The sequence below is a fragment of the Pocillopora damicornis genome, chromosome 8 (genome assembly GCF_964200805.1).
Source record: "Pocillopora damicornis chromosome 8, jaPocDami1.2, whole genome shotgun sequence".
In the NCBI taxonomy this organism is placed as follows: Eukaryota; Metazoa; Cnidaria; class Anthozoa; order Scleractinia; family Pocilloporidae; genus Pocillopora; species Pocillopora damicornis.
In genome coordinates this window covers 24,098,342-24,115,189 of record NC_142677.1, presented here as the reverse complement: position 1 = coordinate 24,115,189, position 16,848 = coordinate 24,098,342, and the positions used below count along the sequence as shown (strand labels likewise).

Sequence of the window (16,848 nt, the reverse complement as noted above, 5' to 3'; positions counted from 1 at the left end):
AAAACACGAATTCTAATTGGTCATATTTTCCAATAAGAAGGTTTATCCAATCAGAATTCATGTGTTACCCAGGTTCCCACGATCCTTTGTGAAATCCTACGGGCTCGTCGGAAATGCCATAGCATTGCTAACCAGTAAACTCTGCGTGACTTAGTGCCTTGCAATATGCCTGTGGCGCCAAAGAATTCGTATGAGAGGTACTTATTCAAATTTTGCGATCAATCTTTGAACAGAAGTGACTTGCAACGAACGCACGGGTACTTGTGCACGCGGAAAACTACGTAGCACCAGTTAAAGCCACTTTTTGATCGTTTTTACGTGTGTTGCTCGACTTAGTGCTGACATATGTTTGTCGAGAAACTTTACACCAGCAAAAAGATACGTTTTGAGCGTTTGTTTTGTGCAAAGATGTGATACGATTACAAACGGAAGGGAATTATCCAGCGGATTTGAACAATAATTGTCTCTCAATGGGATGTCCACGTGGTCAGCAATTATAAACAACCACCTGTTGCATGATACGTGTGAATACATTAGTGCGGCCGGCTCTGGACATGAATGGGTCGCGAATGAATGAATGTTACAAACCAAACCAAGACAACTATATCCTCGACTTTCTCGAGCTCTCAGGTGAGTTCATGATAGGAAATTTAGTTGCAGTATAAATTTCTTCGCCCGAAGCTTGTTGTTTGTCGGTTTAGACGTTATTTTTCTTAAAATGGTTTTTCCCTGACTAAATGCTTTGTTGTACACGCTTGTAAAAGGTGTGTCGGTCAGGACGACTGTAAACTCGTTCTTGGCGACTTTAAACATAAACCTGAGCAAACAACATAAATCGTACGGGTATTATTTAATGTAAAAGTTACCTTTGAATTATGTAGTTGTGAAGTTTGAATCTACTAAGATTTGTTGGCTGTCTTGCAAGGCGTTTCATTTGCGGAAGTGGTGTGAGTTGTGTACAAGCTATCGGTAGATATCGAGAGTATTTATATAGTCTGTTGCATTTGCCAGAAAGGAGGTTAACAGGGACTTCTTTTCTTTCCGTTTTCCTATCTCTAAGATTAACGTCAATTTTTCCTTGTCATCGTCCATGGGGTCGATGTTTCTTGCGGGTAATAATCTTTTCCCTTTTCCGACAGTCTGGTGAAACATAGTGCATTTAAATAATACTTTCTGTTCAAAATATTCCTTTCACTTTCTTTGTCGGCTCGATCTCTTTTGTAATCTGCGTTACTTGAAAAAACTTTTCGCGCCACTGAAAGTCAAATTTATCTTGTTCCGCCACGAAAGTGAAAATGTGATTTGCACATTGCACTGCGGTTCACTTAATGTGATAATGGGTCGTAATCCAGCACATCTGGAAGCCATAGCCGAAAAGTTTTCATCCTTTTAGTGGATAAGATCTACCAATTTTGGGTCAACTCAGGCCGAGATACGTTTCTTTTGACAGGTGCAATCTGGAATGTACATGCTTGGATAAAACACGAGGGGACAATGAGACGAGACTTGAACCGATTTCATCAACATACATTTTCTGTCTCCCTCATCAAAGTAAGAGTTTGAGTAGAAAATTTATACTTAACACGTAAAATTCGTTTATTTTTAGAACCAATGAGAACTTAAGTAAAGGTTACTTGAAATGTTGTCAACATATGTATTAATTATCAACTGCCTTTCTTAAAATATTGATTAACATAATTTTATAACTTAGCACATATCAAAGCAGAAAGTTTTTAACATAAGTTTGTTTCTTAGATAAGGAAATGTTCGATTTACCTTGCATGCAAAAAGGAAAGAGAGAACTTTATTTAAAATTTGATAAATCTAAGTTTAAGTTCAGGATACCTCTGTGAGCATGTTTTATTTTCAGTGCACACATTTTGTTCAAAATAGTGCTAGCAATGCTTTCAGTATTTTTGGTGTGTTTTATTTGGTCCAATTTGGGTACAGTAATCTAGAATATATTTCTGCCTAGTGATTTAATGATCATGAGGCATGTTTCCTTCTTTCCGTTTACAGTTTTGAGAGTTTTCTTTTGTTGTCTTCATTCCTAAATTTTGACACCTGTTGAATGTAGCTACCTGAAACTGAGATACAAAAAGCAGCTTTCCAGAATGAATTTTCCTCTTGTTTAGATAACTGCAGGGTTAAAGGCTCTTGCTACCTTTAGAGAGAGACTGAAACATGCAGTAAATTGGGTCAATTTTGATAAACAAAAAGCAGAGCTCCACCTAATACTGAATATTTACAAGAGGAAGTGCATATTGAGTTTCTGACTCCACATCAGCTCTTATTTCAAGGGGATGGATGAAAATATTAAAATTGTTCTGCAGTCTTGTGGTATACAGAGTAGATGTATAGAGGAATATTTCTTGAAAGAAAATGGTGTTGTGTAGACAAGTGAAGAAAATTTTGTTTAAACTATAATTTCTACAGTAATTTGCCCTTAAGTTAAGTAAAACTGTTCAGTCCTAAAATTAAAGACAGTGAATGCTTTAGTGCTACTAAGAAATGCTCTGTATTCTAGAAAATTGAATTGTTTTAATGGTTCAATTTTGAATGATTTGGTTTTGTTTTGTTACAAAATGAAGCAACAGGTGGATGTTGCTAAAGTTTGTCATAAATTATGGAAGTATAAGAGACACACTTCAAAATGTGATAAGTGATATAAACTTCTCTGTCTTGAAATTTTCCCACAGTATAAAATCTATCATCGGACAAATAATTAGTCATGAGTGGTTTAGATGGAACATTAAAGAGTGAGCATGTAAACAAGAACAACATAAATTTGATAATCATACTTCTATGGATGGCTAGAGTGAATTGATTTCCTTTATAGAGGGAGGGGAAGTTGAGAAATTCTTATCTATCCCAAAGCTCTCCTTCTAGATTATAAAATAATAATGAAAATAATATTTTTATTTACTTTCAGAAAGTTAAAATATAACCCACAAAGAAGTGGTCATTGAAACTCAAATATGCTGAAACATTATTATGTAAGTAAAAATATTACAATATTAATGATACCAACACTAATAATGATAATAATGATAAACTAGGATGATAAAGTCTTAGTTCAATACAAGATAGAAATTCACATTTTAAATTACAAAAGCTACAAAAGAAAAAGGAGGAAATGGAAAAAATATTACATAACTTGTTAGTTCCTTTCAATGCTTTGTCAAGTAAACTGATGAAAAAGTGATTTATTGTTAATTAGGCAGCTTCTATGTTGAACAACAAAATTGTGTAAAACATTTTACTAGAGTCCCTTGATGAAAGTGCCTCAATAAAAATATAAAGATCTTAGCCTTTAAGTTTGTACTTAGTCCAAACATTTATATTTTTAAGCCTTCCTCTGGAATACACCTTTAGAACCAATGTTGTTAAAAAAAAAAATTAAATGTGTAAAGAAATTCTTGGATATTGGAAAAAGCCAGATTTACCTCCAGTTTCTCCATCAAGTTTCTTAAAGACCAAATTGATTCAATCACTGTGGTATTGGATTTGTTTGGAATAATTTTTTTTTTCAGTCTGAACATGTTCGTGGGAAAAAAGGTGTGCTTTAAAGTGAAAAATTTTTTTAATAATATATTTCTTTCCTGCAAAAAAGTGCAAAGGACATTTGTGTGAGAGCATTAATCAAAGAGTAGTGTTGTTTGATTTGCCCACTCATGGGAAGGTTTGGTTTTTTGTTTTTCTGTTTGTTTTGTTTTGTTTTATTCCTTTTTTGGGGGGGGGGAGGTTGAGATTGCTGGCTTAAATATATCTTGGGATCTCAAAAAGGTTCAAGCATTTACATACGAAATTATAAACCATGCGCCAGTTCCTGGAAGGATTAAGGTGAATGATAATGAACACAAAAAAGGTACAGGCATCTGACTGGCTGAAAAAAAGTGCATTCTCATGTAACGCAAGTGCACAGTTGTAACACCCCAAGTGCAAAGTTGTAAGATGAGTGCAAAGTTGTAAAATGAGTGCAAAGTTGTAACATGAGTGCAAAGTTGTACCACAAGTGCAAATTACAAATAGCATGTGCATGCTTTCAAAATTTTGTATGTCTTGTCTTCTCTGAGATGTTTTTTCATCTAAATTATTAACAAGTAATACCATGACTTCTCTTGCAATTTAGGGTAAAAAACACTAGTCATGTAAATTTTTCAAAGACGGACTTGTGCAATTTTGTTGTCTTTGAAAAATTTACTTGTGCTTCTTAACACCAAATTGCACTTGAAATCATGTTTACTTATTACCTATAATTATAGTTCCAACAATTATTGAAGTTCATATGGAGTCTCCATGGAAACCCCTCATTAGAATGTTCAATTTTTACCAATTTATATTTGAGTTCACACTGTTAAATCATACATTTTGAATACTTTTCTTAATTCACATTGTTTTAATTTTACATTTTTAACTTCAAAAGATTGTCTATGGTTAGTTTTTAGTAATATGGCAAGTAAAAGTCAAAAGCTAGCAACAACATCAGTATATAATGAACAATATTAAAATTAAATTTCAGAGTTTTCACTGGCTCAGCCATCATGGGTTATGAGCCATTACACTATGCATGCATGCGCATGAAGACGAGTTAAGTGTTGGGTTTGCACACTAACATTACTAAGTGAATAGTGAAAGATAACAGACATGTTTTGATGCTACTATGGTTTAAAGATTTAATGAATGTTACTGAGAAGTTACAATTCATAGACTCAACGTTTGGACACTCCTGTCTAGTGCCTTCATCAGGGGTGATCTAAACGCTGCGACAAGTGGTCCTTTTATACGCTCACTAATTAGCTGCCTTTTTTCTGACGAGGTATAAATAGGCGTCAGGAAGTAAGCCGCCATCATCACGATTTAAAGGAGCGTGGGCGGAGTTAATATGCTAGTTTCCTGCGAATTTGTTTGGAAGCCTGGCATATTAACTCCTCCCACGCTCCTTTAAATCGTGATGATGGCGGCTTACTTCCTGACGCCTATATAAACATCGTCAGAAAAAATGCAGCTAATAAGTGAGCGTATTCTAACTTCGCGGTGACATTCATTAAATCTTTAAACCAGAGTAGCATCAAACCATGTCTCGTTCTCCACCTGGTTGCCATGTGAACTTTAAGATGTTTTAAAGAGAAAGATATTTTTCGTCTTGTCCTGAACATGAAAATGAACTTCGTAATAGACCTCGCTTACTGTAGAGTCTCTGTGGCTCAGTGGTAAAGCATCGGAGCGCGGAATCCGAAGGTCCGAGGCTCGATTCCTCATGGGGACTCAGAATTTTTTCTTAGTCCTATGCTCGTGACAAGACGAAAAATAACTTTCACTATTTCTTACCGAGCTCAAAACTAACCATCTTTCTTATTCTATTTATTACTTAGTAAAGTTGGGAAGATTTATCAATATTTTAGGGGGTTATCACAAAACATTTTTCCCCTTGCGTTTGTTGGATATGAGATGAAATCGGCCCGTTTTATCTCATATCCGAAGTGTGCTTGTTGAATAATTGAGAAACATACTGTTGAATATAATTTCTATCATGCTGTAGATAGTACAGCATACTAGTATGGCGTAACATGGGGTCTTACCGACCACTACTGTGTGGTGTTGATTGCAATTTAGGGCCTAGGAATGTTTAATTTGTGTTTGTTTTAGTTTGAAGATTTGGAGGTGTTGTCCCACACGGCTCGTGAAGTGTGGTTAGCAGAACAGTGCTCAGCCTTTGAAACACAAATACAGACATTGTCACGTGAAAGAGAAAAGGACCATTTTCTTGAGGAGCTCTATCGCAAGCTGAAACAAGTGACGCGCCGTTGGCAGTTGTGGAATCATAAATCTTTTGGAGGTGTTACTTCCAGGGGGTTTGTTACGCTTTTCTTTGACATAATTTTTTTCATTTTATTTTATACTAAAATTAAGAGGTACTTATATCAGAGGAAGTTGCATCGTCATTAAAATTGGCACATACTTGTTTCGACAGCTTCTGTGACCTCCTCAAAAACTACTTTGTATATCATAAGTGTGATTGCGCTCATTTTCCTATTTCTTTATTGATTTCCTTGTTCTTTCTTTTGATTGGTCTGTGATTGTGTATGATGTCATTTGACAGATATGTGTCTGAGTTGGCCTCTTGGGAGAGGAATGTTCAACTTCGTGGAGTGTTGGTACCTAAAAGTCAATCAAATTTACGGGACTCCAACGTGCTTCCACGGTTTGATGAACTCTGCGTTCATTTCGAGAATCTCCTCGAAAGTTTCAAACAAGGCATCTATCAGCCACTTTCTGACTTTTTTCAAAATGAAAAAGTACTTTGTCATCTTAAAAGTGTTCCCAGAGACTTAGAGAAACTTTTGAATCAATGGCATCTTCTTCTTACGTCTGGTGTTATCGACGAGAGGTTATTCAGCCCGACTAGTGCCGAAGGACTTTACCCTATAGGAATACGAAACCGATTACACGACTTTGATCTCGTGTTACGACTTATTCCCGACCTAACAGAAAAAGCTTACGAAGCGTTGCGACTCGCCCGTCGGTGGAGGTTGATTGGAAAGACCTCTGCTGTCCAGCGAGATGAAACTTACATTATTTCTAGAGAACAGACAGCTAGGCTGCAAAAGCGTCGCACATCCAAAAGATTGAAAAAAGTGAATACTTTGGAAGAGGAAGTAGAGCAGTCTAAAGCACAGTGCCTCTCTCTTGAAGAGGAACTTAACAAGTCCAATACTAAATATCAGGAAATTGAGAAAGTGGTCACTGCTTACCGACAGCAATGCAATCAGCTGGAAAACGAGCTTGATGTCGTGAAAAGAAGATGTGAATCGCTGAAAGAAAAGCTAGAAAACTCCAAAAAAGTAAAGCGAAGCACGGGTAATGAGATAGAGAGCTCTCAGGAGCATTGTCGTGTCTTACAACAAGAACTAAACACTGCTAGACTCAAGTATTGTACACAGAAAGTGAAATTTATTAATACCAAGAAACGATGCGTTCAACTGACAAATCAACTGAATGCAACCCGAGAACAGATGACACAACTGGAATGTGAACTAGAGGCGAGGAAGAAACAGTGCCAGGCACTACAAGTTAAACTGGAAAATTCCAAGAAAAACATTTTTACTCAAGGTAACATGCTGGATGTACTACAGAACCAGTGTTACATGCTAAAAGAAGAGTTAGACGGAACAAAATCCAAGTGTTTAAAGTTAACATGTGAACTGGAGAAATCTCAGGACAGATGTTCTACTCTGGAGAGAAACATGAACGGGTTAAAAGAGCAGTTCCAAACTCTAGAGATCGAGCTTAGGAGAGCAAAGACACGAGAAGAACTGTTAGTTCAACAGAATACACAGTTAAGAAAACTCTTTCAAGGTTTGTGTCAAGGAAGGGTGGTTACTTTAATTTGTCATAGTGATTTATTAATCAACATATTAGCTTTTCTCTTTGTCGTCACTGTCCATTGTGCTAAGTACAGAACCTGACGGTAATAAGGTCCCTACAGGCCGGCAGATGTTGCAGCTCTTTGTGACTTTTGTGGCTTCTCTCAGTTCAGACGCTCCACTCAGGTTCTTTCCTTAGAATCCGTTTTCCTTATGCTCCTCACGGGTTCAGGCGAGGGCAAACCTGTTATTATAACAACGGAAATTATTAGCATTTACCTTACTTCACCTTACCTAAACTAACCTAACCACCATGATCATCATGCATAAGTAAAACATGTTGATGGTGAAATGAAACAACATATTTACATGACACACAGTGCGGTTACGAACCTCAGTTTAGTGGTCAGAAGTCAAACTTGGTCATCTCTGAGGTATTCATAGTTAATATTCATCCATTTGATGAGTTGGGAAAATTACCCTTAAATGATGCAAACATGGAAGCGAAAAAATAATGATAAAAATTTGTCACGAACATTTATTTCTGTGTTTTATAAGGCGTTTACAGGTACTGCTGTGAAATACGTCATGGATATGGTTACATGTAAGGTAAATCAATGCCTCTATGAGACTGCAAAGCCAGATGAATGAAGCTAATGAAAGTGAATCATGATTTTACTCTTTATAGATAACGGATTACAAGAACCAAGCTTGTTAATGGTCAATTTACACACACCAGACACAGGTACATGGATGTATTTCACATTTCATATGTACTTCTGAGATTATAGTACTGATGAAGTTATAGTCCTGCTATGGTTAGTGTCCTGCTGAGGTTATAGTACTGATGAGGTTATAGTACCGCTGAAAGTATAGTCCTGATGAGGTTATAGTACTGCTGAGGTTTTTGTACTGCTGATTTTTTTAGTCCTGCGGAGGTTATGTCACTCCAAGGTGAAATATGATGATTATGACCTCTACTCAGGGTGGGTGGATGTGCATGTTTGTTTGTTAGTCATCCTTTACCTCACCTTGTTTGCAGGGCTGTGTACAATAGAGCAGGTACTAAGACATTAAATGTATTTGTTTCTATGTATGTTTTTTTCAGGCCCCACCTGACAAGCAATCAGAAGAGACTGTGATCAGTTGAGATCATTCTCAACTTTACAACTTGATCCAATTTCTTAATAAAAGAGTTATTCTCTTCAAAGGACAATCGATGTTTAATAAATCAAAAGCCGTAATGGACGAAATCCATATTTACAAATTCAACCACGACAGACATAGATTCTCACAGTAAACTCATAACCAGTCTCTGGAGACGTCGCTCACTTGCGAGCAGTCTTGGATGTCTGTAGACACAGCAGCCACTGCTAAATGAATAGCCGCTAGATTTTATCTTCAACGCGACTATCATTTCAAAAATGTTTCTTGTGTTTTATACAGCACCCAAAAAAATTTGGTCTCGAAATACAGATTATTGGGAGAGTAAAGATAGCATTCAAAATTTTTCAAAAAAACACATTTTAATTTAATTAGCTAGTGAGATTAATACACTGTACGCTGTATGTCTTAAGTTATCTAAATAGTAGATACAAGATTAGTTCTTAGGTAATGTATATGGATTGTAGAATATGGTAAGTTAAATCGAAATATTTCAACCTTATACAGTCTGTACTGATAAGAGCTTTGGACAACCTCGGGCAAATTGTTTAAAGAATAGTATTTTAAAAGACATGTATTGGATAATAAATAGATAATTGAAAAAAAATTGAAGTTAATGAAGAAATTAGAGGTTTGATGAATAGAAGTTTTGAAGGTCGACTTTTAAATAAAACGCACAGCATAAAACTCGAGAAAATGGCACAGTATGTTAGAGCTGGCGAGTTGAAGGTGGGAACAGAGAGCAAATCTTGAATGTAAAATAAGGTTATAGGTGGTGTCCAAAACAGGCCCAGTTTCAGTGAAATGTTGGACTAAAAACAGGAATTAGCTCCATTTCTTATCGACTCGTGATAGATTTCAACGTTGTCGACCTCACAACCGCTTCACTGGCAAAAACGCATTGTTGAATATCTCCACGAAGTATTAAGGCCTTTTTAAAGTTTTTGATGTAATTTCTTTTTTGCTAGAAGTGAAATCAAACATGATTTAAAGTGTAGTTCATCACACATCAACAGAACTCGTGGTTCGCAGACTAAAGCCATGATTATTCCCTAAATTTTGGCAGTTCTCGTAATTTGAGTCGCGAAATCTCGAGTGTCTTTTCCATGAACATTCCTTACTTTTCTGATGACCAAATTACTTGGGATCGAGACCGTTGCGTCACACGTCTGCCGTTATAAGTGAAGTTTGTCTTAAGTTCAGCTTTCTTCTGTTACCACCGCTGGTCAACATGTTCGACTGAACGATCTCTTTGAATCGGGAACAAGGCGAAGTCCTTTGTCTTTCAGTCCACCAGTCAGCGGCTACTTCCAGTTCTTGTTGCAAATCTTTGACATATGAGGCGGGCGAAACTTTTATGTAGTACGAAAACTAAACAAGAAGAGAAAACTCGAGATAAATACTTCCTTTAACCTGGTCATTCCAACGTAAAAGAATCGTTGGAGCCAATAATAGTCGACTACCCTGATAAAATAACACGGTCAAAAAATCGAAACTGGAACCAGCAATTAAAAATTCATTGTTTTCAACCGGCTTTATTACCAAATACTTTCATGGTGCCAGTTAACAGTGCCGTCGCTTCAATGATAGAAAATCAGGTCTCGGTTGTTCAAAGGTTGATTAACTCTAACAACTGAACAAATCTCTATTCACTGGATAGCGCAGTACGTTTACTATCACTTATCTGCTGGATAGTGATTTATACGTAGGATAGTGTTATCCACCCTTTATACAACTGGACCCAGGAAATGACTTTAAGCACTTCCTCAACACTTCCCGGTATCGATTACTAAAGAAAAAACTACCACGTGCTTAGTGAAGCTGAGTCATTCTGTGAACATACTTCTTTCTGAGAGAACTTCAATTGCAGCACACAATGTTCTTGTTTGTTTACTGTGGCCTGATCCAGGCGCAGCACAAGTAAAGGGGCGTCCTCCTGAAGAAGAACGCAAGTGTGATTGGCTAATCACTTACTGAAGTAATCGTCTAGTTTCAAGACATTCCTACAAGAAAAGAAAATCTCTGCTCCGGAGTTCAATGACACCTACCTCCTCGCGATCGAACACAAACAAAAAATTATCCTTCAGTAGGAAAATTTGTGAAGCTGTTTCTCGTAAATACCAACCTCCTTCCTGGCAAACTGCAAGATGAGAGGTTCGTCAACAAAACAAAATCACACAGTAATAAGATAAAACTAACTTGGCAATGGAAATGATTGGACCATGGTAGAAGCTAAAAATTACAAGTTGAAGAGAGGGTAATATTACAAGAGAGACAGTTCAAATAAAACTCAAAGAAGGGAAGAGATGAGAATAAGGAACAGAATAACTTGGACAACAAGGCACATTCTCCACGTCAAAGGGGACAGCGAACACGATGTAGCGATGATCCTAAAGCTACTTGAGACTACAGTGGAGAGTACTCAATTATTGATTTAAATACAATATCAAATCACTTACATTTTGTCACTTTGCTTTTGCCGTTTCTGCTTTGTAGAGATGTCGTGTCCAAGTTCTGATGAAAAATTTTCAGAAAATAAGTCTGAAGATGTTCCATTGTAAATATTGTTATAATGACGCTCGAGGTCGATTAGTCAGCGGTATTGGACAGTCAGTCGATGTGTCGTTAAGTCATTCAGCCAACCAGCAAGTCGGTCCATCGCTCAGTTGGCCGGTCAGTCTTGTTGTTCGGTCGGTCGGTCTATCTGTCTATCGGCCGGTCGGTCAGTCGGTCCGTCTGTCTGTCTCTGTCTGTCGGTCGGCCATTCAGTCAGTTCGTCGGCTTGTCAGTTGGTCTGTCGGGTAGTTCACCAATTATGATGTGCCTACCCCATAAAGTTTTTCTGCTAGTCCTTTTTCGGAAATAAAATATTTAAAAAGCTGACGAAGTTGATGGACGTGTCGTTGACGACGATCAATCTGTTGGATAAAAAAATATAGTTAAAAAACAACTGTGAAGATTTTTTATCACTGATAAAGGGAATAGGCTTCATTATTCATTCCATATCAATCGACAAACACTTAATATCCACACATATCCTTTTAAGTATATAAAATAATAATTAAGTTGATGTTAATATTCTTAATGATTCAAAGTTTCGATGGAGATCGACAAAAACAGACTATGTCACAGAACATAATTTTTTTTACTAAGATATATCTGTAACAGCTTGGCTATTATTTCCACAATATAGTATCCAATATAGAGTTACTTGGGTGAAAAGTTTTCTTCTTTAACTGCGACTTACAACTTACCTGAGCTTGAAGTCTTTTGAGTTCTGCTTGGCATTTGTCATGTTTCCGTTTTAAGAGCTGGATTTAGAAACAAAAGAAAGCAAAACAGTGTCGGTTACAAACTAAAAGGTCGATTACCACTTTTCAGTATCTCAATTTCATCTCAATTCCGTGATATTGGCATTAAAGCACAGAAGAAAGGAAGTTACTTGTAGTTTGCACAAAATGTTACTTTATATCCACTTAATTGCGTAATAATGCTCAAACTACTTACGTCTCTCTCATGCATAATAGCTTCTTTCTGAAGAACTATTTTTGTTTGTTTTCGAGTGGTTGCAGAGATTTTATTCTCTAGTTCGTTAATTTTTTCCTCGTATTCTTTGACCAGTGCCTAGAGTAAGGAAACATTTACTTATAAGTCATCATCATTATTATGTCAATAAGGTTGCTAAAAGCCAGTTAGGCAACGCGCCAACTACTTACAAAATGCAAAGTAAAAATTACAAGCTACAATAATTACGATACAGGGCGTGTCAATTTGACACGCCCTTATTAAACTAATGAACTCCGTTGATTCCCAAATTCAGCAAGAGACGTAATACGAGGCACATCAGGGAGGAGCTGATTCCAGTCTCTAGTAGTTCTTGGGAAAAATAAGATTCGAACACTTCTTTCTTACAGTGAGGTTTAAGAAGCTTGAGCCCATGGTTACTCCTAGAACAGGTCGCATTACTAAAATTTAAATAAACGCTAATCTTAATATCAACTAAATTATGAATAATTTTATACATAAGATCAAGCGAGATCTTTTTCTCTTTTCTACAGGGGTGCAAAGTTCAAATTTTTTTAGTATGGACATGACCCTTGACGACCAGTTGTATTCGTTTGTACAAAAGCGGGCTGCTGTTCCATGTAATCCCTCTAGACTGACAATGTCGCATTTGAAAGTGGGTCCTCTCGTGTACTCGAGCCTAGGCCGGACTAAGGTAACATATAACGTCTTTCTGGTGCTCTCCGTTTAGGACTGGAGAGCGGAGATAGTCGGTTGTGCATATTAATACTGACTGAGGAAAAAACAAATGATGTGTTCAAACCTCTTTTTCTTTCTTCAAGCTATCAATTGTTATTTCTTGATTCTCTATGGTAGCTTGGGAATCATCCTCTACGGCTTTCGAGTCAGTGAGCTGAATTTGAAGCAGCGAGTTTTCTGCTTTTAGACGTCGAACAGCCTCATCGACGTCAGTCTGAAAAATCGAAGAAAAACAACAGAATGAAATGAATGGGGTGTTTTTTTTGTGTCTTTAGTTGGGATACTTACCAAATATTTATTTTCATCTTCAAGCCCCAAAGCTCTTCTCTTGAGAATCTCCATTTCTTTGAGGCTTTCCTCCAGTTTCTTACGCACGTCTTTCAGCTCCCCAGACATCTCTCGTCTCACTTCCATCAAAAGATTTCGCTCTTCTTCGACCAAACGACACCTCAAAGAGACATTCCAACGATTTTCAGAATTTAACTGAAATACAATGCCATAAACGAATAAAACTTAAAATTCCAACTATGTCCATGTCACCACTTGTTGGTAATAATGTAGCCGGTTGGCAGCTAATCACAAAGTCTATTACTAATCATAACATGAGAGTAAGACTAAGACACACTTTTCAGGAAAAGTTATCAGTTCAATTCCTGGCAGTACCTGACGTGAGCCGTGTTGAGTTCCTCTATAAGTCGAGCACTTTCCATATCAGTCGCATGGAACTCAAGTCCTGGCCTACAATGGAATAAGTTCGCCAAAAAAGCAAGGTTTAGCCGTGGATTTCCCTGGAAAAAAAAAAAAAGAAACCAAATAACGACTAATTTTCACAATGATCATTGTTCCTGATTTTTGCGAGCTGAATGTTCCTTGTTTTTCTGAATAATTTTCTCACGATACAAAATCTCGGTTAAGGAGATCAACTGATCCACGTTAAGAAAAAAAACCCGGTATAAATACCTTAACAAGTTCATGTGGCGTTATGTATTTATTACATCCTATCAGCTCAGCCATGGATAAGATTTTCTTTGCTCTGACGAACAAGTCTTCTTCATCCAAAGGAGACAAACTGCACCTTTTCACAACATATAGATGGTGAGAATCTTCAAGTTATTTATTGACGCGAAATAAAACAATTTCCTATTACGTGATGCCGACTTTTTCACCCTTAGAATCAATATTCCATCGGTATACCAATCTATATTGACTTTATTATGTATTCTGTTTATCTTAAGCCTTCTCTTAACATAATATTTCCTGACCAACTGTTGAAAAACTGGCTGAGTGCGCGCGCACGACATTTCTTCATAAAGCATGACTTCTTGTTCTCGGTTCATTAACATAACAGCAAATAACTCAGAGTGCAATACCTCTGTGGGGAAAGCTGAGTGAAAAGGTAGCTGTATATCACAGAGTCCTACATAGAACAAACAAAACAGAAACTTAATTAAGTCATTGTAACTGGAAGCAGCGAATGAAAATAATAAAAGGTATAAAAACAGTTGGGAAGGGAGAAAAAGGAAAAGTGGATAAAAGAGATAAAAGCCTTTGTAAATTATTCCAAAAAAGGCAGTATTTCGAGTTAGCCGCAATGTTTTCATTTAAATATTAACATTGTTTTGTGGATGAAGTTATGATCTTATTGATCAATAGGTGGTCACGAACCTTTAAACTGTGGTTGAAGTCTGTCATCTCTGGACCCCTGTAAAGTGTGTGTCTCAGTTGATAATTGACCCATCTGATCAGTAACTCTTCTGCAGAAAGCTAAACAGTTGAACGCATGTCAGCTGCCAACGATGTGTTTGCGTTCGGAAAGTTCAGTGCAGTGAAATGCAGTCAATGATTCAAAACATCGGAAGATAGTTCTCATTACTTAAAGTTTCATTCTCATAGTGAAATATTACTATAAAAACAAGTAGAATTGAAATACATACCTTAACAAACCTTGGCCAGTTTTCATTTGACCTGCGCAACAATACCAAGTTTGGATGGTTTTCCACATTCACACGAGACAGCAAGCCAACCTGTAACATTTCAGTCGTCAACTTTATCACAAATTTTCCTTCCTTTGGGTAGCAGCTAGATGACAATTGTTCTTCTTTTTAAAAGTGCAATTGTTATAATGACTTTAATACATAACTTACCTGGACGATTTTCCACAGAACTTCCAAAACCAAGTATTCCTGGCAAAATTGAAAAGATCGATGATTTTAACCCTCTGAAACCTAAGAGTTCAATTTCTCCTTACAGTAAAACTGCTGAATCATTCATCAAGATTATGAGAATAAAAGAAATGATTGCCATCCTGAGAAGCTTTGATTGCTTAACACATTCTCCTTTTCAATAAAAAATTACAATAGCGAAGATTTTGGAAAATATACTTGATACGGATGTTAGGGTGGGTTAATGTCAAATGAAACTAGTTACAACTTGCCGGCGTTATTGCTAAAAATTGAGAAGTAAAAATTGGCAATATTTCGTTCACTTAGTCAAAACTTAAGTAAGACAAAAAAGTTACGGTACCTTTCCACTCCAGAGGTCCTCAGCTGTAACGTTGTGCACATCAATACCCAGTTGCCGTGTTCCCTCTAACACTAGCTTTTGATTCTCTAATGCCTGATGAATATTCCTCACTTGCTTATGGATTCTGGAGCATGGCACGGTTCCTCTTCGGACTCGGTTTAATAATTTGCTGACAACAAATCGGGAAAAATAAAATTTACTCGGTAAGATAGAATAAATAGGGTCAAATCGTATGGCTGGTTGTAATTGATTCCTAGAGAACTGCATCAATGTAAAGTCCAAACAACGCAGAATCATGGAATTACGAAGAAAGGCCCATTTCCACTGGAAAAAATAATAACCATAAGAACCTTCACTCCCTTGTTTTGTTGAATTCAGGGAAACGTAAATCAATAAAACATAGTCCCGAAACCCACGTAGCAAAGTAAAGCAAGATTCAGCGAAGCAAGATAAGTTTTGAACGTTTACATGATACGATTAATTCTTGCATGAACGATGTTTCCCGAAGTGCAAATGGGTTTTAAGTAAATAGGACGAGACCAAAATACGATTACTTCAAATACGATTAACCACGCCGACAACACTTCATTTCTCTTACCAGAATAAAACACCGGTTTTTTGCGCTTGATACAGCTTCTGTGCAGGTTTAATTGGTAGGCATTCAAGATCGCTGTCCTGACTCATCACAGAGTTAACAAAGCTGACGGAGGCTTCCAGCTAAGGTATTACGAGAGAGGAATCAGTTATTTCGCCTCAGCAACATCTCACGTTATACAAGAGATCTCCCCGGCCGTACTTTCACTCGCGAATGTTTCGAGTTGAACTTGAATTTAAACTAGACAGTTATTGACACAGTAATTCGTATCAATATCGATGAAAAGAGAAAGTCCCTTCATTTCAAGCTATTTATATTCCTCTTTCATTTTTTTTTTTGGTACAGGTGGACAGTTTGGAAAGTGCATCGAGTCGAATCTACACCCTCGTGGCCTTAACAACTAATTATTTACATAAGTTGACGAATTAAGTTTTCTTTCGCTGAATTTGAGTGAGTTATTCAAATACTAAAACAAGGAAACGCGTTTTTCGATCACCTATTACGGCTTGTTTACCAATTTTTTTTTATAAGTACCACTCAGTTTATGTTAAAATCAAAAATCTTTCTTCGAAAACTAAGTGAAGATTAAGGTAACAATCTCATGCAGCTTTCCTGAACCGACTCTTCCGCCATATAACCATATTGTAAACACTGATGATCCAATCACTTTAATATTTTATTTTCACTTAATGTCGTGAAATCTTCTTCAAATTGATAACTTCTTTTAAACTTACCTCAGCTAAAGTAAAAGCAGTGGCCATCGCACAGTATATTACTTCAAGGCAATCTGTACTCAAAGTCGCGTATCCTTAACTTTTGACAACAAACTTGAAGTATTCTAATTTGTAGGGAATTTATCCTCTAGGGATCACGTCTTTTATTAAATCGCTGAAACTCAAACAATTCGCTTCCAAAATCAAGCACCGCTATCAATCA

At 36.8% G+C, this 16,848-nt stretch overlaps 2 protein-coding genes across 4 annotated transcripts; one reads left to right on the top strand and one right to left on the bottom strand.

The window, feature by feature from the left end:
• The first annotated feature begins 63 nt into the window (after positions 1-63).
• LOC113665837 (uncharacterized) lies at positions 64-9,156 on the top strand. 2 transcript variants are annotated; one of them, XM_027181588.2, is made up of 7 exons: positions 101-630; positions 1,451-1,551; positions 2,933-2,996; positions 5,650-5,855; positions 6,104-7,359; positions 8,056-8,112; positions 8,476-9,156. In XM_027181588.2, the coding sequence occupies exons 3-7, from the start codon at positions 2,979-2,981 to the stop codon at positions 8,484-8,486; spliced, it is 1,548 nt and encodes a 515-aa protein (XP_027037389.2). In that variant the 5' UTR covers positions 101-630; positions 1,451-1,551; positions 2,933-2,978; the 3' UTR covers positions 8,487-9,156. The 2 variants fall into 2 exon arrangements, with proteins under 2 accessions (XP_027037376.2, XP_027037389.2); XM_027181575.2 differs by lacking the exon at positions 2,933-2,996 and having other exon boundaries at positions 64-630.
• On the bottom strand, positions 7,479-16,758 carry LOC113665804 (uncharacterized). 2 transcript variants are annotated; one of them, XM_027181542.2, is made up of 19 exons: positions 16,647-16,758; positions 15,916-16,034; positions 15,318-15,486; positions 14,939-14,977; positions 14,729-14,818; positions 14,460-14,558; positions 14,165-14,211; positions 13,755-13,869; positions 13,458-13,582; positions 13,083-13,242; positions 12,859-13,008; positions 12,039-12,155; positions 11,786-11,842; positions 11,360-11,449; positions 10,991-11,045; positions 10,580-10,671; positions 10,375-10,467; positions 9,653-9,902; positions 7,479-7,611 (listed from the first exon to the last, which is right to left on the bottom strand). In XM_027181542.2, the coding sequence occupies exons 1-18, from the start codon at positions 16,671-16,673 to the stop codon at positions 9,693-9,695; spliced, it is 1,854 nt and encodes a 617-aa protein (XP_027037343.2). In that variant the 5' UTR covers positions 16,674-16,758; the 3' UTR covers positions 7,479-7,611; positions 9,653-9,692. The 2 variants fall into 2 exon arrangements, with proteins under 2 accessions (XP_027037343.2, XP_027037331.2); XM_027181530.2 differs by lacking the exon at positions 7,479-7,611 and having other exon boundaries at positions 8,875-9,902.
• Between the last annotated feature and the right edge of the window lie 90 nt (positions 16,759-16,848).

Excerpts from the sequence above, each read along its gene's own strand:
- LOC113665837 (XM_027181575.2), top strand. The coding sequence starts at position 516 with ATGATACGTGTGAATACATTAGTGCGGCCGGCTCTGGACATGAATGGG. Across the intron at positions 631-1,450 it reads CGACTTTCTCGAGCTCTCAG|GTGCAATCTGGAATGTACAT; the intron begins GTGAGTTCATGA and ends TTCTTTTGACAG. Across the intron at positions 5,856-6,103 it reads GGAGGTGTTACTTCCAGGGG|ATATGTGTCTGAGTTGGCCT; the intron begins GTTTGTTACGCT and ends GTCATTTGACAG.
- LOC113665804 (XM_027181542.2), bottom strand. The coding sequence starts at position 16,673 with ATGGCCACTGCTTTTACTTTAGCTGAG. Across the intron at positions 14,819-14,938 it reads TTCTGTGGAAAATCGTCCAG|GTTGGCTTGCTGTCTCGTGT; the intron begins GTAAGTTATGTA and ends GAAATGTTACAG. Across the intron at positions 11,843-12,038 it reads CTATTATGCATGAGAGAGAC|CTCTTAAAACGGAAACATGA; the intron begins GTAAGTAGTTTG and ends TTCTAAATCCAG.